At 45.8% G+C, this 27,912-nt stretch overlaps 1 protein-coding gene across 10 annotated transcripts in view; it reads right to left on the reverse strand.

The window, feature by feature from the left end:
* Positions 1-27,912, reverse strand: part of HERC1 (HECT and RLD domain containing E3 ubiquitin protein ligase family member 1) — a 3,379,312-nt gene that overhangs the window by 3,288,028 nt on the left and 63,372 nt on the right. For all 10 annotated transcript variants that reach the window (XM_069624399.1, XM_069624403.1, XM_069624396.1 and 7 more), the window contains exon 3: positions 3,476-3,571. In XM_069624399.1, the coding sequence (XP_069480500.1) occupies positions 3,476-3,571 (96 nt within the window). The remainder of the gene's footprint in view (positions 1-3,475; positions 3,572-27,912) is intronic.

Here is a 27,912-nt window from a genome sequence, read left to right on the forward strand (position 1 = left end):
GTGGGAGAACTCTGGGGTCAGGTACCCAGGGGTGATGCTTTCCAGGAACCGCAAAGAATTATATCGGGACAACTATGGGAAGGCCACTGAAACGCTCCAGGGGAAAATAACACTGTGGCAACATCTTTCACTTCCGCTCCTAGGGCGCGTCCCCATTGTGAAAATTATTACATTGCCTAAACTCTATAATCTGTTCATTCATGTTCCCCTGCTCCTGTTGGGAGGATTTTTCCGGTGATTGAGGGGCCTAATCTTGGACCTAGTATGGGCTGCGAAACCAGCAAGAGAGGCCACACAATGCTTATACAACCAACAGCAAAGGGGGCTTAGCCCTGACGGACTTGGAACGCTATTACTGGGTAGCACAGGTACAATTCCTGGGATACTGGTATGCCACTCATTTTGGTCGCCCACATGTCCAAATTGAGAGAGCTATGATGACACCCAATCTTCTAAGTGCCGTGATCATAGGGGAGCTCAGAGTCCCACCACATACCCTAAACATAGTCCTGATCACATACGAAATATGGAAAAGGATGGCAAAGAAACGCAGCATTCTCAGTCGATATTCGCCCCTCCTACCAGCGAAATGCATTCCTGGAATACCCATAACGAGTGGGTATATTTGCAATGGACAAACTGCAAATAGAAACCATGGGGGATCCGTTTGTGGATGGCATGCTCCTCATGATCCAGCAAGCAAGGGCGCTGGGGGCGGAGTAAGCCCTCAATACATTTGTGTACCATCGACTCCATCACACTGTAAAGTCAATTTTTCCCTTGTTCCCAACACAACCTCCGATATGGCAACTATTGCACAGGGTAATTGAAACACAGGGAGACAGCTGGCTAATCTCACGGATCTATAGAGATTTATTGGTAGACGAGACAAGTGGATGGTGACTCCAAGGAGAAGGTGGGAAACATCCCTAGGCAACCCCATTGTTTATGAAGACTGGCACTACATACCAAGACAAACACAGGTCTCTCTTAACTGTTGGTACAAACTCATACACTTTAACTTCCTCCACCAGGTATACCACACTCCAGCCAAGCTACACAAGCACCGTCAATCCATTTCAGAGGCATGTACTAGATGCAATCCTGCTCCAGCAAACTTCCTTCTCCTTGCATGGGAATGCCCAAGAGTCAGCCAATTCTGGACAGAGGTGATATCCACGACTTCACTGATCATAGGGGAACAAGTAGAACTGAGCCCACTTTCTGCACTACTGGAATGTACCAAATCCTTGCAACCCCGTGCAGCGGTTAACAGGATTACTAACTGGTCCTGGTACGCTGGAGAGTAGCTATAACATGGGGGTAGAGGCATCCCCACCTAGCGTTCGGCTATGGCTCCAGGACGTGGCTTACTGCCACGACATGGAAACAGCATTCATTAGGACCCTGCCATTACATGCACGCCCCCTCCCCCCAGAGGTATGGAGCCCTTACATTCACTACCTATTGACTGCCACAAACTGAATACGTGTTAAACAACAAGGGCGGATAATCGTACTTCCAATAACTCAAACCTGTATGTTGAATGTAATGCCTGTAACAGATTTTGCTTTTTTCTTTCTTTGGGGGAATGCAGGGGGTGTGGGAGAGGGTGAGAACCGAACATCTTGTATGTTGAAAATACAAAAATATATAAGGAAAGCACTGCCTGGGGCAGAGGGGAGGCATGGAAAGTAGAAGAAAAACAAAGGGGGTGTGGGGGGAGAGAAAATTATATATGGCATGGCATTTATAACACGTCTATACGCAAGCGCTGCACCCGAGCTCCAATCTGCCCGGCACAGAGAAAACTGGCAGCCTGAGGCCAAGGGCAGCACCTGGATGAGTGACCACATATAGGTATACACAGCTAATCAAAATGTTTTGCACTCGAATATGCTAAGATTCAATCCCTGCGAGCAGGAACTCCCACAAAGAGGACAGTGTATGAGTAAGCGTAACATAGGTTGCAGCGGCCATCCCTCAGTCATCTCCCTCAATTAATCCTCCGATGTACACGTTCTCTTGTCTGTACCAGTTTTTTTTAAATCTTAAAGTACAACCGTTGATTATTCCAATGTTGCTTGGCTCCTAGATTGCCCATTCTCACAGACTGGAGTCTCCAGCTCCTGCCTTATCTTATATAATATTTCCCTTAAACTCTTAGGTATATGCTCTTAGGTCATCTACAATTGTGTGCATCATGTCTTCCTTCAGTGGTGAGGTCTGACAGCAGGTCTTGCTTCGTAAGCAGGGCCACCAGGTGATCAGCATTCATCTTCCTTCTCTTCCTTCAACCAGATTCCCCTTACCACAAAGTGAAGACTTACTAGCTTACTCACTCATTTCTGCCGTAGGACGCTGTCCGCCCCATAAATGAGTTACCATGTTTCTGTTGGCGGTACCTCGTCTCCTTATTTAGGTGGATTCCTCTAAAGTACAAAAACACCTTCAGAGACAGGAGGCATCCTTACCAATTATCCCTAATGTCCCCAGTCAGCAGGGACATAGCTTGTTACAACCTAAAGCCTCCCCCGTGGATATTGTGCTGTACAATAGGGCCAGACAGTCCTTGATAGCATAATGTTTCCAAGACCCATTGAGCAGCAGCTAATGTGAAGACTATGTCATAGGGCACTCAATGTGCCGAGTGAGCACCTGGTCCATTTCCCTGGAAGTCTGCCATTTTCCAGGGTAGTTAATTCTTTTCCACCTTCGCCAACACTCAAACTGTAGGGTAAGACCAGGCCACCGGCCTCTGTAGCTTCTTCTAGGTAATGCAGACCCTCTTATCAGGCTCTCCCTCCATTCTCAAGTTAACAGAAGCCTACCTTTAGGACTGGTTGTAGCAGCCCTATGGAGCGCCTAGAGAACAGGGGTCCAAATGCCATTTCCCTTAGCTGTTGCATGTCTTCTCAGCTCTGGCCTGCAATTCCCCAGCAACCTCCACAGCAACAGCACCCAGCTTCTGCAGTAGTTATGCCAGAGACACCCATTGTCATTAAGCATCAAGCGTGGTCTGCATCCTCCCTTCTTCCACCTCCACCACAGGCAATTTCCAGCAGTGGTCTCATTCCGGGCTGTTCACTGCCACCTTCCCTCAAGGCAGGTGTGCTAAAGACCAGGTATCCAAAAGGGGAGTTGAGCTGAAGAAAGGCTCTCCCCGCGCTCTAGAGCCAGCAACACTTTTTTGTTGGACTATAAAAAGATAGCACTAGCACTTGGTTACCATGTTGATCTCCAACATCCCTCCCAGCGCTTCACACACACCAACGGAAGCCAAGAAAAAGGGAAAATATTAGCACAGTGAAGTTTAGTGTAGTAGCAGTCAGTTTTCTGTATTGGATAAAACATGGAAAACAGAAGATTAACCCTTTTACATTGAATAAACGCCTCCTTAAAATAACCAGCAATCCAGGTCAAATAACCCATGGGTAGCGATAGCCATGCTTATACAAATTTGAACATAGCATACCTCCTCAAACAGGCACAAGGCAGCTTCATACAATGAACAGAGGCCATCGAGCGTTCGTGTTGGTTCCCGCCATTGACTTCTATCAGCAGATGACCCCTAAAATATATCCAAGAAAATACATTATGCATCACTTAGTCATGAAGCCAAAGACGCTGTAGAAAAGTTATTTTTCCCCTTTTTTACCCACAGACTTGGAAAGAAGCCCACTTAATCAAAAACGGTTAAAATTTACCCAGTTTTTAAATTAAGTATTTTGCAAATGCAAAGGATCAACTTCCATAGACATTTTATTTATGACACACTGTTATTTGCCCAGCATAGCATGCATGCATTGCTAACAAGTGATTGCAGAGATACTGGTCTGTGATAACTTGTACAAATTATAGAACTCTGGAAGGGAGACTACACACAAATATGCAGAACTGGTGCCTTTTCTTACGCAAGCATTGGAGGCTACAGTCCAGGTCCGGGTTCTGCAACCAGCGGCTTTCCAGATGTTTTGAACTAAGAATCCCATGATGACTTGGCATTGACTAGGCTAACTTACAGTGATGGGTGCTGTAGTCCAAAACAATTGGAGAGCCAAATGTTGAAGACCCCTGGCCCAAGTACACCCGTATGGCTATGCTCAACTGGTATAAATTACTATCACAGGAAATACATGTTCATTGGTGCTTTTTAGATCCCCTTATACAGAGTTGGCGCAGATCTATGGGAGAAAGGTGGCAGAGATGGAAACACTATGTGCTACGTTTAGGGGACACTATAGCATTTGCTGAACAAAGGAAAGCTAGCATAAAAATAAATGAGTCCAATGTTCTTTGCTTAGCATACTGGAGACAGTTGCATGCCACTGAAAGGGGTTAGGGCCTCTAGGAATAAAACATCAACACATTTTCAGCTGTGGTAATTACTGGACAAAATGAAATTCTGCTTTATAACAAAAACTCCTGTATTTTTAAAATGACAATGTATTTTTACTTGGCTAAGAATAAATACCACAGTCAACAATCCTCTCTCCCCCAACTTTCATAAACAAAAAGTTAAATATGCAGTCCGACCTTACACATCTGAATACTGTCATGCCAAAAAAGGTTACTGTGTAATTTTTTTGAAGGACAGGGGTGATTTGATTGCATAGAATGCTTGCACTGTTCATTATACATTCTAAGCCTTCAGGATTTTGTAAAAGGTCTTGAAAATTCTCATGGATGTAATGTGAAGTGCCAAGGGGGTGCAGGGGGGTCAAAGGCTAATGTGGGTAAAGGCAGGTGCAAAACCAGGAGTGTTGATGGGTGCATGCCAGTGGTACCATAGTGTTATGGCCGGTATGATTCAAGGTGGCTTTTGGCAGTGACACTTGGATTTTCTCCCTGCATTAGACACCAAAGATCGATGAGCTTCCAGAGCTAGGATAGAGAGAGAGTCACTGGTCTTGGAAGAAGATATGCTATGGTGATGTGACCAAAGATGATGTGGGCTATGCAGAGCTATAAGTGGCTTTGGGGTAGAAGTAAAACTAGCATGTTTAAAGTTGCAGAGCGCATTGGGAAGGGGTAGAAGAGCTAGTTCAGAACATTTTGGAGTCCTGATGTTCGAGGTTGATTTCATAGCAGGTGACACGTTGCAGTCTACCAACGGCGAAAATGAAGCTGTCCTGTACTGTTTCTTTGGGCTTTTATAATAGGCAGGATAGTTTCAGAGCACAGCAAGGGAATGGTAAGGAAGGCAGAGGCCAGGAGATGGAGCAGCGGTGTGGAGTGCCATTTTCGTATTAACAAAAACACCCCCCCCCCCCCCCAAGGTGATATCTTTGCATTTTGACGGCAGCACACAAATAGCAATCATGGTAAGTCTATACTCTGGTTCCTAGAGAACTAAGAATTTAACACAAGGAAAGAATAATAAACAGTTTAAATGGCACAATAAATCAACAGTTTGCAACAATTGACAGGTACAAGCAACTTAGGTAATGTGCTTACAGATGCAGCAGAGAGATCGTGGAATACAGCACAGGATGGGTGTCCCCTTCATCGCTGACAGGAAGCAACTAACAATATTCAAACAGAGGTCATGCCAAGCGGAACACATTCAAAATAATGCATGAGTGAAAAACGGACTACAGTGGAAAAGGACCCAGAGAAGGACCTCACAGATCAAACTGAATGACAAATGACACCCCACTTCAATTATTTGTGCAATTCTCCCTTTTTTTTCCTTTTAGGACAACATTAATTTTGTTGAAATGTATGCCACTAATATCTGTTTTAGTGTTCCGCAGACACGCTTGTGAGCACCGGCCCCCTCTTGAGTGATTCCCTTCACTCATTTAGGGTTTCAGGCGTTACACTCGCGTGTGCACGGTGTGGACCACTTAGTCGCACCTTTAAAGAGGATCACCTAACACCTTATTTGTGACGAACTTTATTTGTATTATAATGAGCTAATATTTAGTATGGGCATATGCAGATTTAATATGCATTTTTATCTATTTGTGTAATAAAAATGAAAATAGTTTTTTAAACCAATTTCTTTTGTTGGTTTGATCTGTCGGGTCCTTCTCTGGGTCCTTGTCCACTGTAGTCTGTTTTTCACTCATGCATTATTTTGAATTTGTTCCGCTTGACATGACCTCTATTTGAATATTGCAGAGAGATCTTGGCCCACTGCTCTGGTGCCTAGGAAAAGAGGGCAGTCAGGGAACAAGTTCTAGTTTAAGGAAGGGGAGGAGCATAGGACATTTCATCGGAACATGTTAAACGGCTTAGGTTAATGTCAGTACTAGTCTACGTGGTGGGTTCTTGGTTCCATTTTCATGACCAACTTACTCAAGATTCCCCTGAACCGATGAGTGACCCAACAGGTATTTTTTTTGGAAAATTCAGTTTTATTGAAGTTTTTAGGGTTATGACATTAATAAAACAGTACAACCGTAAAAGTGAATACAAATTCAATCACAACCTCCCCCCCTCCCAATCCCTCCCTCTTCCCCCTCCCTCTTCTCCCTTCCTCTTCTGCGCCATGGATCGTGGGATGGCAACAGCAGGGTCCAACACGATATATTATAACACATTGCAAACGAAGGGTAGTCCACATATAAGCGCTCAAAACAAAGAGCCCTACGTTCGGAAATTGAGTCCTCAGCCCCACCGGGCCCCCCAGTCCCTGGGGAAGGGTGTTCCGAGGCCGGTATTCAGGTCCAGCGGTCCATCTAAAGTGCTCCATGCCCCTTAAGCTGCTCTCCCGTATTTGTCAAAGAAGGGGAGCCATAGGCCCTCAATATTAGTCTTAGATTAATCAATCAGATGGGTCAGGAATTCCATGTCATATATGGCGTGTAATTTAGTAACCCACTCCCTTTCCCCGGGGGGTCGGGGTGTCTTCCATTTTTGGGCCCAACATCTGGCAGCGACTAGCATGACCTATAACATGTGATCATGTGTCACTTTCAGACCTCCCTCTACTTCAATGCCAAACAACATTAGCCAGGGGGATAGGGTTCTTTCAATTCCATGAACCTCCTTTATCCAGGACAGGACCTCACTCCAATAAGTTTGTATTACGTGACATTTCCACCACATATGCACATAGTCCACCCTTTCAGTATGACATGTCCAGCAGTGAGGGTCATAGCCCTTTCTCATCTTGGCTATCCTCTGTGTGTGTGTGGGGGGGGGGGGGTTAATGCCATCTATGGATCAGTTTCAGGGCCTGGTGGCGGTACTGGGGCGCAGCTGTAGAGAGATTGGCCCGTCTGGAGATCTTGGTCCATCTATCAGTGATGGGGGTATCTAGGTCTTTTTCCCATTGTACCTGGGCGGGTGGGGGAATCCAGTGGGGTGGAGAACAGCAGTAGGCCATAAAGCCTCGATATCACACCTTTAGTCCCTTAATATGTGATTAGAAATGTCTCGAAGTCTGTTAAGTCTCTTCTAAGGGTATCACCCAATCTGTTTTCGGAAAGGGCCCCCTTCAATTGCAAATATCGGAAAGGAGAGAGGTTGGGGAGACCTAGCGCCTCCTTCTGATCTCCCAGGGATATGAATGCTCCGTCCACCCAAAGCTGCCCTGCCGAGACCCGCTTCATACCATTTTTGGAAGGCTAATGGTTCGTTGATTCCATCCCAGAGTGGGGAGCCCAGATGCAGATTAAGGGCGAGGGCCACGTCGTGAGCCATCTAAGATAACCCCCCCTCTTTCCATATGGACCACAGCACCCCCATGACTGGGTGATTCAGAATTCTCCTTGGGATGCATGCCTTGGGGACCAACAACCATTCGTCCAATGTGACCGGGAGAAAAGCACATTGTCTAATCCTACCCACTGTTTCTTTGGGCCCATAACCAGGTGATCAACCAGAATTCGCAATTTTAACGCCTTATAATGTGTGTCTAGGTCTGGGAAATTCACTCCACTCTCATCTTTGGGCCTGGTCAATGTATCATAGGCGATTCTATGGGACTTTCCTGCCCAGAGGTAGTGGAGAAGGGCCCACTTAACCTCTAGAAGGAACAGCTTCGGTATCTGGGTCGGCAGCATTTGAAATAAGTACAATCATTTAGGGAGGATTACCATTTTAATTGAATTGAGGAGTGCCATCCATGAGATGCCAGACTTCGCCCATCGTTCCATGCTTAATCACCGACCACATGTTAGTTTGCATTGAAAAGATCAGCCAGGTCTGGCGGTATTTGGATCCCTAGGTGACAGAGTCCCTCAATGGATTGCTTCTCTACCTCATCGAGCTGACCTGCCATAAATGCGACTGATTTCTCCAGATTTACCTTTTAGCCCGCGAGGGTCCCATATCGTTCCAGGCTATTCAGTACTTCGGGGACCGATTGGGATGGGTTGGAGAGATATAGCAACACGTCATCGGCAAATAAGATTATCTTACAGTTAGTTTCCCCCATCTTAATACCTTTAAATTTGTCGTTCCCCCTAATCGCTATGGCCCAGGGTTCCATCACCAATGCATATATAAGGGGAGATAACAGGCACCCCCTGCCTCATGCCCCTTTCCAGTGGAAAGGTTACTGATTCACCACCATTTACTACCATCCTTGCTGAAGGGTTAGAATAAAGGGCAGTCATCCACCCTCGCCACTTAGGCCCTATCCCCAGGGACGACAAAACTCCCCTCCATAAAGGCCCAACCCACCCAGTCAAATGCCTTTTCCACGTCCAGGGATAGAAGAGCACCCTCTGTTCGGACTTCCTTTGAGCTTAGTATGTGTGTATGGTTTTGCGCATGCTGTCGGCCCCATGTCTGTTGAACACAAAACCAACTTGGTCTGGGTGGACTAGTCGGGGGAGACTTTTCTAGGCGTGTTGCCAGGATCCTAGTAAAGATCTTTGCGTCTGTGTGAGATGGGCCTATAAGAGCCGCATTCCGCCAGGTCCTTACCAGGCTTTGGTATCACCGTGATCATGGCCTGTATGAATGTCGGTGGGATGGTTTCCGGGGTCTGAATTTGGTGAAATAGCTTGGTTAGCGGTAAGAAGTCAGCTGTATATATACTCCCCCCCCCCCTGGGGGTCTTGCCCCCTTCAGCCGTTTAATAGCCCCCTTCAGCCGTTTAATAGCCCCCTCCACCTCATCCTCTGATATTTCCATTTCCAATGCCTCTCTCTCTGGTTCTGTGAGCTTGGGTAGAGGGTGATCCTCAAGATCTCTTCGGATCTCATCCAGGGACTCACCTTCCTGTTTAGTGTACAGTTCCTTATAAAACCCTGCAAATGACTCAGCTAGGTGTTCGGTCTTTGTTTGGATGTAGCCCGCCCCATCCCCGATACCCTCGACCCGTCTACCAGCTCTATTTCCCCTCAGCCTGTGTGCCAGGAGGGTCCCAACCTTGTCTCCCTTCTCGTAGTATCTCTGCAACGTGTATCTCATTTTTTAGACCACCTCTCCAATTAAGACTGTGTGTAGGGCCTGTCTTTTTCTCTCATTTCACCCAGGAGGCTTTCACGGTCTACATCAACCTTAGTGAGCTGTGCCCTCATTACCTGTAAATCGGCTCAGAGTTTGGGTTCTATTAGGGCTCTTTCCCATTTCCTCCTCGAGCCCTCTGCAATAAGGAGAACGCGGAAGGTGGCCTTTGCCGCTTCCCAAACTGTGGCCATTGGCATCTGCCCTGTGTCGTTTGTTACAAAGAAGGCTTCTATTTCTTTCCGTAAGAATTCTTTGAACACCTTGTCTCTCATGAGGGTGGTGTTACAGCGCCACCTATATGACTTCGGGGCGCCCTGCAGTCGCCAGTCCATAACGAGAAGCTCATGGTCCGACCAGGTCACCGATTCAACCGCGGGGCTTCCAATCTCCCCTCCTCCTTCCTCTGATACCAATAGTAAGTCAATTCTATTGCATGTTTGGTGCGGTGGGGGGAGGGGGGGAAGGTGTATCCCCCGGGGTTTGCCAGCATTTTCGCCATACATCCACCCAATAGTATTCTTGTAAGAGGTCCCTCATGGCGAGGTTATCCTTAGTGGGTGCCTTTGGCCCTACACCTTTAGCGGACCACCAGTCTAGTCGGGGGTCCGTGAGGAGGTTAAAATCTCCGCCCAGGATCATCGCACCCTCTGCCCATTCGTCCATGACTAACTACTTTATGGATAAACCTGATTTGGCCAATGTTGGGTGCATACATAGTGGCTAATGTAACACGTGTGCCCTGCGATAGCACCTTGAACCCAAGAAATCTACCTCCGAAGCCCCTTTTCGTCTCAACCTCAGTGAGATGCATTGATTTTCCGAGAATACCCACTCCCTCCTTCTTACAGGAATTGTGTGATGCCCAAAAGTTCCTTCCTATCTCCTTTCCTTTTATCGTCGACTCTGCCCCCCTCCTATAGTGTGTTTCTTGTAAGAAGAGGACTAGCAGTTTTTGTTTCCAGAACATATTGCTTGTGAAAGAATGCTTGTTCTGTGAATTTAGGCCCTTACCATTCAGCGTACCAATCTGACCTTCAACCATGATCGTCCCTACCCTTGTCCTGTGAAATTCCAGTGTGGTCCCCCTGTATCATCTCTTCGCTTGACCCGCAGCTCCATGGCGTGGTATCCCCATTATCCTTATCCCTCCCCATCCCCACCCCTTGTTCCCCGTCTCCCTTACCCATTTTGTAAGGCGTTCGTCTCCGTCACCCAACACACGTCGGCGTTAGTCAACGAACCACTAGGGTTACTACCCTGGCCCCAGGAGAATTGGTGTGGAAGGTTCCCTCCCATCCTTCACTCAAGAACATTTCCCGATTTCGGTTAACATTGGAGTCCCAGTGATGTACCCCTCCACATGCAATGTGCTCCCCCTCCACCCCCCAACTGTGAGCTCCTCAGCACATTGGCTTTCGGTATGAGTCGGAGAAGGTCTCTCCAGTCTTGGAGACAGAGTGCTAAACCCCCCTCCCCCGAGATAAAGCACTTCTCAAGCCTCTCATCGGGTGGGCCCCAAACTTCGTATCGTGCCTATTAAGCAAAAACCCTGCCAACTGTGGCAAAACCTAAAGGCAACATGTGATTCCCCCAACTTGAGGAACCTTCTGGGGATTGTGTAGCAACTTCATTACAGAGAATAACCTTGTGGCGTTTCCATTATGATCATGGGGGTCCACCGCGGCCCGCCAGAGGGTGCCTAGTTTTCTGGAACTTCTGAGTGCCTTTCACCTTGTGTATCCCCAGAGTTAGATCTGGGCCCTGTGGGGCTCGGCTAGGGTCCCCGTCAGTCCCACTTTGATCTCTGGATGTTCCTGGGGGATCCCCAACCAGCTCATCAATGGCTCTTTGGATATCTTCTTCCGTCACAAGCTGGTGCCTCTCGCCTTGCCATTCAAAAGCTAAATAGAATGGGTGTCCCCAGCGATATCGGACCCCCTTCTCCTGTAGCCATCTGGTGATTGCCACACTTTTTTCCTCATCTGCAGTGTGAGGGCGGACAGATCTTGGTAGATTGCCACCCTGGAGTTGCCGTATTGTATGTCTCTAAGGGTCCTTGCCCTCTCCAGTATCCTTGCTTTATCTCTGTAGTAGTGGAATCTCGCCAGCGCGGACCCCTTCCGCCTCCACCCGCCCGATGGACCCTGTCTCCCCAGAGTCAGCTCCTAGGAAAATCCTGATATCTTGCCCCCCAGGCCCGCATGGGTCTCCCCCCTCCACCAAGCCGAAGATCTGCAGGTTGCTTCTCCGTTCACGGTTTTCCATATCGTCGACCTTGAGACGGAGTTCTCAGTCTCGGCCCTGCATCTCTCTAAACCTCGCCTGCATCTGTGTTTCCAGGAGGTCGGTGGACACTTGGTTTCCACCCCCTCCATTCGGTCCTCCAGCGTGGAGGCTTTGGCTGTGAGGTCAGCCAGCTTGGCATCCATGTCTGTTCTCATCCCCCCAATTTCGTCGAGGATCGTCCGAATGTAGTTCTACATGGTATTCATGTCAGGCGCTGGAGTGGAGGAGGTTCCGGTCTCCATCTCTGGGTTTCCAGGTGTAAATTGGTATTTCGCTAGGGTTTCTTTCCAACTCATGGGCTGCTTCTCCTGGCTCTCCGTGGCTTCTTGGTGCTCCCAATGGAATCTCCCCGAAACCAGCGTCTGCCCTGTCGCCTCTGCCCCAGCCCGTGTGATGTGGTACGTGGTAGGCAAGTCCTTGTGGTTTATTTCATATGTTCAGGATTCCCACAGATCACAGGACCCAACTTTACGATTGCCACTGCACTTTGCGCCTTCAATCCTCCGGGCCTGTTCACCAGCGATGCCTGGAGTTCGGGTCTGCGTCCGAGAGGTGCTCTGATGCCTTCTACGTCAGTCTATTTGGGTCTATGAGGTGGTCTGTGTCACCTTTCCTGCTGTTTGGGGTCGGGCATCTCCCTTTATTTTGGCCCCCTGCGCATACCTCCAACCTGTCTGAGTGTAGTGGGGCGGTATCTGAGGGGTGGTCTGGGTCTCCTTTCCTGCAGTTTATTATTACTCACGGTTGGGCCACCCTGAGAGTGCGGAGCCGGGTGTAGGTCTGCCGGGCCAGTAATCTCCCGGACGCTTGCCAGAGATCAGCGGTCTACAGTGGTGTCCAGGGCTGCTTATTTGGAGAGGGGTGGGGGGGGTTGAGCGGGGGACCTCACAAGGGCTTCCTGTGTGGCCCCTCGGGGGGGGGGGGAGCTCCTATGTCCCCTGTGTACACCTAGGCGGTTGCCCCAAGCAGTCCAAGTTGCAGACAGGTGGCAGAGGGCCCGGGCGTGTTCCCGCGTCGGCCCAGGCCTGCAGGCGGCCACCGGGGGGGGGGGGGGGGGGGAGTTGGTCACCCAAGTGGCCGTGATGTGATCACTGCTGCTGCCGCGCCGCGAGTCCACCCGCGACCTCACACTGCAAAGTCTCGTTCAGGTTTTGCGGTATGGGGCCCGGTCAGGGAGGACTGCTGGAGGGGCCCGGGCGCACTCCCGTGACGGCCTGGGCAAGGAGGGGTGGGGGGGGGGCAGCAGCACCGCTGCAGCCCGTGAGCTGCAGGGGCCCGGGGGAGTCTCAAGCCGAACAGCGTCCCGGCTCACCCCCCTTTCACAGTGCCGCGTAGGCTCCCTCAGAGTCCCCGAAGGTGGAGAGCGGCAGATCTCTTTGCGCAGTGGCTCTCGTTCGGGGTCCTCCGGAATGCGTAGCTCCAACGCCGGGTGTCTCGGCAGGGTCCCAGGCGGCCAGGCGGGTAGAGTAGGTGAAGCGATATACTCCTCCCCTGCAGGGTGAGAGGCCACTTCGCGCTCCTCAGCCCGAGTGTCACAGGGCCGGATGGGGGAGGGGAAGCGCCAGACACCTCCATCAAGTTTCTTACTGTGTTTTTTACTAAGTTTGCAAATATCCTACAAGGCCTAGGTAGTGGCTATTGGCGTAGTCCAGTCTGGAGAGCTAGCGCGATGACTTACAAAGTTGTACATGAGAAGATCAGGTAAGGCATGAGGTGTCAAATACATCAAAATTGGAGAAAGCTCCCTACTATGGCTTTCACTTTAGGTTTGTGTGAGAGAGACTTCTGTAGCTCCCATTTCTTCTGTCGAAGGAATGATTGTGTGTGGAATTGTTTAGGCACTGCATATCAGAAGTTCCATTTTAGGTGGGTTTAATTTGAATTTGTCATCAATGAGTCTATATGCAATAGACAAAAACCAAGGTATGGCTGAGTTAAAGGTGGAAGGTGTGGCACATTTGTACATTATCTGAATATATTCTGCATAGCTTTAGCAGGTGAGGCAGTTGCTGAGGATGTCCAACCGGGGGGGGGTGTTCATGTACTCATTGAAAATTAATGGCAATAGGGTGGATACTGGACGTTCTCCACAGCTGAATGTTGCAGAATTAAAGGAGGTACATTTATGATCCCTGTTCTGTGCGAGGAAGGCGGTGAACCAGTGTAACACTGTTTATTCTAACTCCAAAGATGAGTGCAGTTGGTGGGTTTGTGTCGCAATATTTGTTTTTGTCGGGCCCATAAGGATTAAAGTTTGTATGGTTAACTTGATTGCTGTGAATCGATTTTGCGATTCATTCCTGGTGATGGTTTCTACATAGTCCCACAGATTATTTTTCCTTAGTAGTGGCTCGACGTACAATTTTGAATGTTCCCAGGTCATAGTTGGAGGAAGAATTTAGACTCCGCATTTCAACCGCTAGACTCTGCATTGCAACGTTGACATTTTAGTGAGGGTTTGAACTTTAACCAGGGGCAAGGTTGTAAGATTGATTAACGAGTCAAGAGTACGAGTCTCAAGCTGGATTTAAATAGATGCCAATGCACAGAGCACATGCTAGAAATTGATCACTTGGCTCCATGCTGCTATTTTTTATGAGCCAAGTTGCAGTAAAATATAATACCAACAGGAATTAATATACTAATTAATCCAACCCCATTTAACATGTAACTGAACACCATAACATTTAGTGCAAATTAGTCCATTAAATAAACTGAATGCAGATTGAGCCAAATGCATAATGCTCTGAAAATGGGAAAAATATTTTAAACGTGTAGGCTGGATCTGAATGTGAAGATCCGTTCATAATGACATGGCATTGTATTTGAGCAGGAAGCGCAAGAAAAAGGTAGCCAGTTCTATTCAGCAATGCAATTAGCACAATGAGAAAGGCACAGAGGGTGTCGTGTGATGTTGTAATGGGTTGATCTTGTAAAAAAAGGGAGGTGCTCTTGAATGGCAGGCTTCTTTATGAAAAGGGTTTGAGGCAGAGTTAGAGAGGCATTCTGATGCTGACGCTCACGGACGGAGGCCGTCTGCTGAAAAGGCTTTCTCTCTCCTGGGTTGGCAATCTTTAGCAGAACTGCGAAGTCTTGGCCAACCTTAGCCGTAAATGGCCCTGGGTTACTGTCAAGCTGAGTCGGGAATATTGTCAGTTTAATCTAGATAAATATTTGTATTTTTTGTATTTTATTTATTTAAATAGTGCACCTAGCCCTGAGGCATCCGGGCGCATCACTTAGGTTACACGACAGATTAACATAAACATGACATGATGGTAATTTACAGTATAGAAGAAGAAACATAATTACAGTCATATGCAGATTCTGTAGTCTGAGCAGAAAGGCGGAGATAAGCAGGGCCGATCACCAAACACAAAGTATGGACAAATAGGTATAAACAGTTACTTTACAGGGTATATACAAAATTAACTTTATACAGTGAGGCAGAGAGCAGGGTGGTGACTAGAATGCAAGTTAGTGCTGGGAAAGGTCTTGGGCAGACAGCCATACTTTGGTCTTGCTCTTGAAAGCAAGGAACGATGGTTCAGCTCCAAGAGAGTTTGGAAGTGAGTTCCATAGTTTTGCAGCCATGACAGGGAACTGACCCCACCGATCTTTGTAGCTTAAAGCGAGGTATGGTAAGGCAATTGGTCTGGGCAGCTCCAAGAGGTCTGTTGGAAGTGTGGTAACCAAATCTGCAGGCCAGGTAGCTGGGTGCTTGGTTGGCGAGGCATTTGTGCGTCAGGGCAAGTGTTTTGAGTGAAACTCTTTGTGATAATGGGAGCCAGCTGAGGCTCTGCCTGGTGTCAGATAGGTGATGGTTCCTGGGGATATTTATTGCGGCTCTAATGGCATTATTTTGGATAATCTAACTTGTTGTGACTGCATTGGCTTGTGGCCAAGTAGAGGGTGTTACAGAAATCAATTTTTGACATGGCTAGGGTAGTACAGTTAGCTGATTTGAGGAAGGGACGGCAGGCAGTGATGAGTTTGCACGTGTACGCTGCGGCTGAGGATATTGCATTGGTTTGTCTAGAGGGGGATTAGGTGGAGTCGAGATATATACCTAAAGATTTAGTGTCATTTGTAACTTTAATGATGTTAACATCAATGACGAATGATTTGAAAGAGGTGTCTAGTTTGTTGAGTCTCTGATGAGAACCCAAGATGAGGAGCTCTGTCTTTTCGTCATGGAGACAAAGTTTTTGTTGAGCCATCCAGGATGGTGTTTACGGCAAGTGTGCCAAATGTGTGGTCACCAGTAACCAGTAATAGGGATGAGTATCTGGATGTCATCCGTGAAATTCATATAGATGACACCCAGATAATCCAAGATCTCGAACAGAGGTTTCGTAAACACGTAGAGTGCAGGGGAAACGCACAATCCTTATGGCACCCCGCATGGAACTGGTGAAGGATCAGCGGCAGCCGTGGGGGAAAAGACCCTCATGGATCTGTTATCCAAGAATGAACTGATCCATTCAGTGGCTTTGTCTGAGAAATGGGCAACTAGTTTGAGTTGTCGACAGAGGATTTGGTGGTTAACCAAGTCAAACGCTGCAGATAAATCGATAAGTACAAGAGCCAACTTGCCCTTGTCTTTTAGGTCTTCAATCTGGGTTTTTAGGTCAATAAGGGCGGTTTTGGTCCTGCGACAGGGATGGAAGCACGATTGTCTAAGGCCCAAGAGTTTGTCAAATTCCAGATAGTTTTGGATCTGCAGGTAGGCTGCAAGATCCAAGACTTAGCAAGAAAGGCACAGTAGTGATAGGCCTGTAGTTTGCAGGTATGCTTGCATCCAATGTAGTTTTTTTTTTTTTTTTAAGTAGTGGGATGACCCACGCATCCTTCAAGTTGTCTGGGACAATACCTGTGCTGAATGATGAGTTTATGAAGGTGGTGATGAATGGGGCCAAATTATGTGAGGCCTCCTTGATAATGGGGGCTGGACATTAAGTCACCCTGGCAGTTAGAAGCTTTGAGATTCTGATATTTTCAACTTGAGTGGTGGAGAGGGGTGAGAAGCTGAATGGTTTACGAGTGTGAATACTAGATTTAGTTCTGTCATGTTGGGACTTGTATTGCGGGTCAATCTGGAGGCAGATTTTTTGGTTATAGGTCAAATGATCGAAAAAAAAAAAAAAGAAGCGAAACACAAAAGGGTCGAAACCAAAGGATCGAAAGTCAAAGGATCGACAACCCATTCAGATAATGTAAACAGGTCATTCAATCGAAACACAAGGATCGAAAGTCAAAGGGTCGACAAACCACACACAATATACAAGGGTAATTTGATCAAAACAAAGGGCTAGCCCATTGAAATAGCAATGAACATAAAAAAGGGTTAAGGGACATGATAGTAAATGAAGAGTAAAGCACCTTGTATTAGAACAATAAGAACAGCTGACGGTTGAAAACAAACTGTCAGTGTGTCAGGAAAGTGACAGAGCAGCTGACCAAAACAACTTAGTGAATAGCGTATACGTGACTGGAAAAACGGTAAGTTACACACACTAAGTGAATTATAAAGTCGTTCACACAGTTTTGTATTTGAAATGGGGGGGTTCCCTCCCCAACCCCCCACTTTTTTTTAAAATCTTTTTTATAAATGCGAAACCCCTCACAAAAAATACATAAATAAAAAAAGAAATTTGATTATTTTTTCGACATTAAAGTATTCCATATAACTTTCCACATTAAGCAAAAGATACTTTGACTGCACACTCGTTTCCCAAACATTATAGCAGAGTGGGTGAATTAATTTATACAATTTAATATTTCAGATACAATTCGATAAAGAAATGGAATTCATAAAATCGCAAATGGGTGCTTCACAATTGGCATATGAAGGATATGTGTACAACAAGGAATGCACAAGAAACGAAAAAAGCTATTGGAAATGTAAGGAATACAAAAAATTAAACTGCAACGGCAGAGCTATAACTGAAAGAGAAAACATACGTTTAACTGGTGAGCATAACCATATGCCGGACAATACCACAGTTTTAATCAAGAAAACGCTAAATGAATTGAAACAAAATGTAGAAATGAATAGAAATGAAGCAACACGTTCACTTGTAAGCAAAGCTTATGAGAAGTTACCACTGCATGTAACATCCCAAATGCCAAATACGAAGTTAGTGAAACGGAATGTAAACAGGCAGAAACAACGCAAAGAAAACTTACCAATAGCACCACAAAGTTATGTAAACATGATTGTTCCGGATGTTTTACAAAAAACAGAAAAGGGGGAGCAATTTCTGTGGAAATCGTTAGAAATAAACAGTGAGAAAATGTTAATTTTTACTACTTTTCAAAATAACACACGGGGGATTCAACTACTTGGCATGGAGATGCTACTTTTAAAACATGTCCAGCATCATTTATTCAGTTTTACAGCATTCATGGCACAATAAATGAGACAGCGATACCTTTAATTTGCGTTTTAATGCCTGGAAAATCAGAAGTACTGTGCAGCTGTATATATAAATTAAAGACTCATTGCTGGAAAAAAAACCAAAAACAATAATCATGGATTTTGAACAAGGACAAATAAAAGCATTTTCAAAAATATATCCAGAGACACATATTCAAGGGTGCTTTTTTCATTTCAGACAATTATGGAAAGAAATTCAGAAATAAGGATTACGGACAATGTACATAGAGGACACAGAATTCCAGCACCAGATCAAGAAATTATATTTGTTAGCTTTTGTAAAGGAGGACATGGTTGTGAAATATTATGACACTGATTGCATCGGAATACTACACAAATCATGAGGAACAATAAAGTAATTCTTTAACCATATGGAGTGCATGTGGATTGGACAACGAACAAGACATGGTACCAGAAGAAAGGGAAAATATGAAATACACATATGGAATTGCTATACATCGGTGAAACAAAACTGGCCTAGAACAAACCATGTACAAGAGGGTTGGCACAGCAAAATAAATAAGGAATTCAACACAAACAACCCGAACATCAAAAATCTAATATCTGAACAAAATAGACAAGAAATAAAACTATCATAAACAATATCGCTGGAAAACCAACCAACCACCAACCAAAAAAAAAAAAATACAGAGACTATGAAGAAAGAATCACAAGCATTGTAAACAATTTTGAAAGTACAGAACCTATGCAATTTCTAGAAGCAGTAGCATACAATTTAAAAAGTTAACAAATAAAAGCAAACTAACAAAAAAAAATGCCAGCTCCGGACACCAAAAACACACACCAAATGCTGGAAACCATATCCAAATAGCTACTACATGCTGAATCCATCCGTTGAAAAAAAAAGCCAAATCCAAAAAACACGTACTCCATGCCAAAAAATCCATAAAAGTTAAATCTATCCATGCAAGAAAAAAAACAGGAAAACAAAAATCCTCGCCAAGTGAATCCATCAACCATTGAAGTCGAAAACCAAAATCCATTAACAGGTTACCCAAGCCAAAAAATCCAAGACACGATCCAGTAAAAAAAAAAACATCCAAGCAGAAGAAAAAATCCCCAAAAATAAAAAAAAACCATCCGAAAATCCTTTGAAAGTGGGAGCGCGAGCAACAGGCATCCGAAACGCGAGCAAAGACTTCAAAAATGGCGTCTACGTCGACGCACAAAATGTAATACGTCATACGTTACAAACAGAAAACAATTATTAATGACTATCCATGTTAAAAGTAATACAACACCACCATCAAGTGTTCAAAAAGTAATACATACAAAATACAATTTTTTCTATGTTACAAAACAATTCATATATTTAATTATTTAAGAAATAAAAGCAGTTATATATTTATTAATGTTACCTGCTTACAATGTTGAAAATATTACAACAAAAAAATATAAAATATTTATTGAACAATAAAACAAATAAAAACCATTGTAAAGTTTATTTTTAAATGCATTTCGACCAATTTCGACCCTTTCACCATTCGACCCCATTACAATTCGACCAAATTGAGTCGACCCTTTAACTGTCGATCCTTTGATTTTGGCTTGAAGTGTAGCTATTTTACCAAGGAGCGCCGTCTGAATATTATCACACCAGGTGCTATCTTTGGTGCATATATCGGGTGGGGTGACCGGAGATTCCAATTCTTTTAAGATCTTAAACAACTCTTTAGTGTTAGATTAGTTTGTTGTGTCTTTTTTGGCCGGTAGGATAGCATCTTTGTAGTTCAAGGTGGCAAGGGCGAGGCTAGCTTTTTTCATTTCCGTAGGATTACTTTTCCAACGGGCTTCTAGATAAGGTTTATCTTTACGTAGAACTCTCAACTGCGGTGTGAACCAAGAGTTGAGATGAGCACGTGGTTTGGATTTCCGAGATTTAATAGGTGCGATAAGGTTGAGAGCTTTTATCATAGTCTGATTAAACATGCCTACCAAGACGATGGGATCAGTACAAGAGGAGTGTTCATTGAGAGCTGGAAGAAGAAGAAGTGGGAGTAGTTTTTGCCATGTTACATCTTATTTCTTGTGCAAGTTGCAGGTGCGCTGTCCTGCTTGATGCAAGCGTTTTTTATTAGGATGCTAAAGGTGATCAAATGGTGGTCGGTCCAAGCACAAGGTCGGTTAGAATCCATAGTGATTTTACAGTTTAAGTCAGCTAACCAGTCAAGGGTTCTACCCTTGATGTGTGTCGGTTCAATGATACGTTGCGTGAAGCCTAAGTTAGATAGTATGTTATTGATATCACGTGCTGTGGCATCATTAGGGTCTTGGAGACCTAGGTTGAAGTCCCTGAATAAGATCATTTGCGATTTAGTTTTAGTATTGTCAGCAAGGATGTAAGATATGTCTTCTACAAATGTAGATATGGTACCAGGAGACCTGTAGATAAGGTGAAGTGTGATGGTTTGGTTAGGTGATATGGCTTATTTCACTGAAAGTAACTCCGCTGATGGAATCTGTGGTGTGTGGGAAATACGAAGGCTAATCGAACTTATGTGTATGAAGGCAATAGCGCCTCCTTTAGTTTGGCTAGTGTTGCGATCACTTCTGATGATGGTATAACCTGTGGGGATGGCCAGTGGTAGAAGTGGTCCTGAAGCAGCATGGAGCCAGGTTTCTGTAATGGCGATGAAGTCAAGGTCATGTGTTGTGATCAGATCGGCCATTTCAAGCGCAAGAGCTGTGAGGGACCTGGCATTGATCAGTGCCCCATTGCTCATGGTTTTATGTGGGGAGGAGGTACTAGTACCAGGTTTGGTGTTCTTGGTGTAGTGGGTGATGGAGTGGCGAGGGCTGTTTCAGAATGTAGTGCGAGGTTAGAGTATGTGATGGTGCAGGTATGGCAGTGGGAGGCATGTAGGTGTCTGGAGCCAAGTCTAAGGTTCTCATATGTACGGTGCATGGTTGGTTAAGCGTAGGTTTAGTAGCAAAGTGTTCTAGCCAGAGGGCTGGTGAGTTGAGGTAGGGGTTGGCCGTGTGTGTTGGAGGAGCCAAAGCTGAGATGGGATGGGACTGCATGATATTGGGCATGGCAGAGAATTGCAATTGTTCATTCAGATTAGTAAGCATGATGTGCCCAGGGTGGGTAGTGCATGGAAGCACAGGGTGAGTGTGGGTCTTGGCAAGTGTTGATACTGAAGATAAGGCACTAAAGTATAAGGTGAGTGACCAAGTCAGAAATACTAACTTGGGAATAAGGCAGGGTGTGAGGTAGTTGGCAGTGTAAGGTGTGAATTGCCAATACATAATTGCGCACGCTTACAAAATGAGGCATAGGCTAGAGTGCGTCAGTAAATGCAGGTAGTGCAACAATGCGCAGTACTGATAAATAACAAACAGGCAATTACGGTTTAGGTTGCTCTGGCAGTGACTGCAGGCTGAGACAGCATTGATAAAAGACAAACATATACCGATACAAATTTAGTTGCTTTGGCTGTAAATGCAGGTTAGTGCCACAATGCGCAGTACTGACAAATATCATGAACATAGGCTGTTACAGATTATGTTGCTATGGCTGTGACTGCAAGCTGAGACAGCAAAGGGCAGCATTAATAAGGGACAGAGACGGTATAGGCTAGTTCAACTTTCGTAGCTTGTGCTCGAGATGCACGCTACATTAACGAAGGCAACTTTGATAGTGGATAAGTGGGTAACAAATAATGTTACAATGCGACACATGGCTCATTAGCGATAAAGTTTACAGGGATTGATTGCATTGCATGTGTTTGTCGGGTCGCAGGCTGTCGTTCGAGACTGCATTAGCTAGCTACTGCCGTAGAGCAGGAGCGTATGATGATTTTCTGAGTACTCAGTAGGAGGTGCCAGATATATAGAGCATAGGCAAGCTGAGAATGTTGCTTATCCAAGCTGAGGCGGGGTTGGGATGCAGGAGTCTTCTCGCGGCTCCGCTGCGGCCAGAGACAGGCCACAGCCTTAAAAAGCGTGCCAGCTCTCGCCTACTGCTATAATATAACAGTAATTGAGGAGCGTGTAGTGTACATGAGAAATACTTACAGGTTGTGTGATAGAAAAAGGTTTTCTTAAAATAATTCACAATTTATATTTTGCGTGGGTTCCTATTTTGAAGCAAGCTTTGTTAAGACAAAAGATTTATAGCTACCAAGAATTGTATGAGGGAAACATTCAAGGTTACATCACACCGTGCGTTAGCCAGCCAGCAAACAAATGTGTAACTGCAGCTTATTATTAGAAAAGCTATTTAATGTGTGCGAGCTCGCTAAAATGAAATGCATTATATCCATATTTAAATATAAGTCGCTGTAAAGGAATAGAGCAGAATACAACAGTTTGGTCATTTTCTGAATTATAACATTTTATAAAGCCACAAAAGGAAAAACAAGTTAGAGTCAGTGTTCTTATTATGTGTCTGAATTATTGTATTAGCACATAGACTGAGGCCCAACAGGTGGTAAGCTCATTTTACTGCAGGCAGTGATTCACATTACCATGTGTGGAAAAGCATAAAGGTGTGAATACAACTATTTTGAGATGTGAGCCAAAGGCATAACAGTGTTATTGTAAATAAGAAAGATACCAGGTGCAGATTGTTTGTTGTTATTGACTCTGGTGAAATAATTATTAGGCAGTATTCTGGAATTAGTCTCACCACTATAAAAATACCACAAAAAATACCACCATAGCAAAATACCACTAAAATACCACAACATACTGGCTAATACCCCAAAATATATCCTACATACCATGTTCTACTGAAGAGTTCAGAAGTGGCTGGAAGAGGTGTGACTCTTGTGAGGTTATGACTTGGTTCTATGTTGCTTTGCCAAAGCAAAAGACCTTGTAATTTACTTGCACAACATTACTTGGTTATTTTTTTAATAAAATGGCCCTACACACCCTTTCCCCAGCACTACCACACCAAACCTCCCAACCCTATCCCACAAACCAAAAAAAAAAAAAAAGAAATGACTTCCCCATGAAGCAATGTTGTTGAAGTAAATTACAATGAAGTAATTTAATTCGGCGGAACAGTATATACACAGATAAGGGGTGCATCAGCCACTTTTACTCCCTAAAAATAGGCAAATACTCCCAAAAAATAAAAAGGGGGTTTTAAAGGGGGGGGGGGGGAATACTCGCAACAAATAGGAAATGGACACGAAGGACCTTTTGCCCCTGCTTTCAACCAAACAGCTATATGGATATGTTTGGACCAGTACTGCACATAGTGACACAGGAAGAAACTACTATCATCACTGCCTGATTGGAAGAAATAAACTTGTATCTTTTGATGTGTATGAATTACTAGGTGCAAAGTCATTATTGTTGTGAAAATATTTCCGTTTCTCCAGTGAAAACATTTTTACTTGCTTATAAAATACTGCCATTGGGAATTGGACTTACATTTCTACTCCCTAAAAAATCTTTTACTCCCAACCTCAAAAAATAGGGAGTGAAATACTCCCACTCAAAATCTTATCTGGAGCAATGGATGCAGCTGATAGATATTCTTTGTCCAGCTGTTCTCTTGGATCTGTTAGACGTTGAGGGGACTGCGATTTGGCCAGAGCGTTTTGGTATGTGGCAGAGCATTTTGGTATGGGGACAATCAGGTGGTTTTACAGAGTAAAGGACATTATATGCAGAATGATTAACATTTCCATCCGAGTTGCGCAGTACAGATTCTATACAGTGTGCACAATGGGCGTTTGCCCTGTACCGTTCTTGCACTTTATTTGGAGCTGTTGGAAAAATGCAGTTTTGTCTGTTCAGGGTAATTTTACCTCTTGATTTTCTTTAGGCTTCTGCACACTTTCTTGAGGTAGTTGGAGATGAACCATCTAGTGGTATACTTTGTTGCAAACATTTTAATGGGTTCTTTGAGTCTTTCACATCTAAAATGTGAGAGATTCATTCATGGAGGTAGTGATATGATATGATATTCATAACGCGCCAAAACATAAGTGTTTCAAGGCGCAACGAGGCAAGGGAGGGGAAAAAGTGGGGAGAGAGACAGCAATCCTAATAGGCCAAGTGACAATAAGATCGCGCAAGTGCAGGGGAGGTGGGAAGGGGAAAAGAGCAGGGGGAAAGGGGTGGGGGCAGTGCAGTACACAGGAGAACAGTAAAATAATTAAAGACAATAAATAAAGACAATAAATAAAGTGCGGCCAGCTGGTGGCTGTGCAAGGGTAAATGCAGACATCAGGTGTCAAGTGCTGGAAGGGGCTATAGGGATACAGAGACAGTCCCAGAGTGCAAGGGCTGCCAGGGGGGGGCAGTGTAGGTGTGCAACTGGCGGGGCGGGGACCTGGGCCCGAGTTCAGAGGGTAACCAGTGCAGATTCAGATTCAGCCAGGAGATCAGCCGTGTAGAGGAGAGGGAGGGTGGCAGAAGCAAAGTGGAAGGTCTTGAGGTGCTTCCGGAACCGGAGATGGTTCTCCTCAAGTTTAAGAGAGGCAGGGAGGCTGTTCCACAGGGAGGCCCCAGCAGAAGAAAGATCTTCCACGAATTCACGGATTGTAGAAGCGACTAACACTGAGGGAGTTGGAGGCTGATGAGCAAAGAGCTCGAGAAGGAAGATATTTAGGAAGAGAGAGAGTTGGAGGTATTGGGGTCCCAGGCCCCAGAAGGCCTTGTGGACAAGGCAGAGGGTTTTGAACTTAATCATTGCCACCACTGGGACCACAGTGCAGAGATTTCAGTCCTGGAGAGATACGATCCCTAGGTTTGAGGACCAGGACAAGTTTGCAGTCCTGTTTTGGATGGATGAGTTGCAGAGGGCGGAGAGTAGAACCAGGCAGATTTAAAAAGAGGCTGTTGCAGTAGTGAAGCCTGGAGAGAACCAGAGCTCTGGAGACAGTGAGCTTCTGGGGGAAGGAGAGGAAAGGAGGAATACCTCTGAGGAGGTGCAGCTGGTATTGTGACTTCTTAGAGACATCAGAGATGTGAGGAGAGAAGGAAAATGTGGCGTCTAAGATGACCCTGAGGTTTTTAGCCTCATAGGTGGGAGCAGGAAGGCGGCCAAGAGAGGCCGGCCAGGGAGCGACAGGAAACAAGGGGGCATGTGTGCCGATTAGGAGAATCTCGGTCTTACTGGCATTAAGGCAGAGATCATTGGCGGCACACCACTCCTGCATGGCAGACAATCAGAGATGAGAGACGGAGAGGAGGTGGCAGAGGGGAGCCTGAAAATTAGTTGTCATCCGCATAGCACTGAAAGTTGGGGCAGAGAGCGGCAATGTGGTGGGAAAGAAGTGCCAGGTATTGGTTGAACAGCCAGGGAGAGAGGTTAGACCCCTGGGAAACACCACAGGTAGAGATAGAGGGAGAGAAATGACTCAAGTTGAACCTTAGAGGGTCAATCAGAAAGTAAGGTGGTCAGCAAAGCCAAGTCCTGAACGTTTATACCCAGGTTATCATGGGGACGGTTGTGCAGGATGGCGTGGTTGACCATGTCGAAGGCGCAAGAGAGATCAAGTAAGAGGCCGACACAGGGGGTGTGGGAACCGAGGTTGGAGAGCAGGTCTTCACGGATGTTCAGTAGCAGCTTCCGTGCTTCTGGTAGCTCTGAAGCCAGAATGATGGTCATGGAGACAAAACAGATTCAGAGTGAAGATTAAGCTGGGAGACAGCAAGCTTTTCCAGGAGTTTGCCCAGGAAAGGAGTGATGGAGATTGGACGGTAGTTAGCAGGGCAGGAAGGGTCGGCAGAGGGCTTCTTAAGAAGAGGGTGCACAAGGGAGTGCTTCAGGGGGGAGGGGAAGACTCCAGAGGCGAATGAGTGGTTGCAGCAGTCAGCCAGAGCAGGAGCCAGGGTGTCAATGTGGTCCTTGATGGTTTTGGAGTAACTTGAGTGAACCTGTTTTGGCGAGACTTTCATAGATCAGACTTGTCTAGCAACCTTGTCTGCGGAGAACAGGGGAAAGGCAGAGAAGGAGGGAGAAGAGGTGGCCGGAGAAGGGCCAGAGGAAAATCAGGGGGTAGATGGAGGAGGTGGAGGGGAAGAGGACATGATTTCCTGCGTTTTAGAGATGAAATGAGTAGCCAGGGCCGTGCAGAGGGCCTGGGAGGGGACAAGAGAGGGAGAGACTGCAGCAGAATTGGCCAGCTCCTTGCAGATTTTATAGAGTTCAGCCGAGTTGTTAGATGCTGCGCAGATGCGGGCTTGGATGTGAGCATCCTTGGTGCAGACAGCGAGCCGGTATTGCCTTTGGAGCAGGCGGCAGGCTAGTTTGTCAGAGGATGTACCAGAAGTACACCATTTTCTCTCAGCCACCGTGCACTTGCGTTTAAGGGTGATGAGCTCTGAGTCGTACCAGGAGTTGCACTTGGCTTTGGGCTTCAGGCGGATTCTCATGACCGGGGCAAGAACATCGAGAGTAGAAGATATAGCAGATTGGAGCGTGGAAAGGGCCGAGTCAGGGTATGAGTCAGCAAAGGCTGGAGGGAAACGGGGGTGAGAAAGTGGCGGCAAAAGCCTCAACTGACACATGCTTCATGGGTCGGAAAAGCGAGAAGGTAGGTGGCAGTGCTGGAGTTGGCTTGGCCAGAGGGGTAGAGCGACTGAGGTGGGAGAAAAGGAGAAAGTGATCACTCCAGGAGACCGGAGTGGTGCGAGGGATAGAAAGGGAAAGGTCTGAGGAGATCTGAACATCCAGAATGTGCCCTGCAGATTGAGTCGGGCCAGAGGGGAGAATAGAGAGTGAGAGAGTCACAGAGGTCACAAAAGAGTCTAGTGGAAGGACAGGAGGCATCCAGGAGGATGTTGAAGTCTCCAAGAAGGAGGAGTTAAGTGGTTGAGACCAGGAGGTAAGAGCAGAGGTCTGCCAAGATAGGAAGGAGAAGGTCTGACCAGGTGGCCCATAGATGGTAGCAACAGTAAGGGAATGGCCAGGAGAGAGAGCGAGCCTGCAGACGAGGCATTCGAAAGAGGAGGAGGCCTGCGTAGGAATGACAGGCAGGAAACCACTCTGGGAGATCTGAGCTACACCCCCTCCGGGACAGTTGGATCTAGGCACAGAGGGGATCTTGTATCCATCGGGAGGAAGTTCCTCCAGGAGGTGGCAGATGTCAGAGGAGTGTTTGACGGCTGTCAACAAGTGGACTTGTTCATCGGGAACTTTGAGGCAAATGGGCTTTTGACAAGGTTGTTCTGCGAGGCATTTGTCTAGCTTAATAACGTTCCATGGTCTTAGTGAGAACGATAGAGTGGTATAGAAATCTTTTACTCAAACAGATTAAAGTGATTTTGATTTGTGCCAACAGTTTTTTTTTAATTGTGTTCCTTGCTGTTCTGTTTCATACACTTACTGCTGTTTGTTGCTAAAAAAAAAAAAACTAAAAGCTCACTCAATCAGAACCAAGGTGTCCAGTGTACATCCTAGTTGGAGGCAGACATTTGTTAGGAGTGTGCATGGATAATCTGAACATTCGAGCAAAAGATTGGGATTTAAAATAATCCATTTCAGCCAACACATGCCACACAGCCACCTAGTAACCATCACTAGACGTTCACCTCCAGTTCAGAGCCACATCAGCAAGGCATTGTTGGTATGCAAATTACCAAAATGCAAGCCTTTTTCTCCAGAAAATTGTCTTTTACAAGGCTGTGCTACTTTAAACAGCTTTATCCACCAAAAGAGGGACATTTCCTGAGGCTACAGACAACTACATACCTGTTTTCACCCTCAATAGGGATCAAAAGCAGTGCTATTGTGAGGGCCTTGTGGGCGGGGCATTGGGGCAGGTTTAGCAAACAGCAGTAAAGCTATG

Source organism: Ambystoma mexicanum, chromosome 11 (assembly GCF_040938575.1).
Source record: "Ambystoma mexicanum isolate Mex_15411 chromosome 11, UKY_AmexF1_1, whole genome shotgun sequence".
Classification (NCBI taxonomy): Eukaryota; Metazoa; Chordata; class Amphibia; order Caudata; family Ambystomatidae; genus Ambystoma; species Ambystoma mexicanum.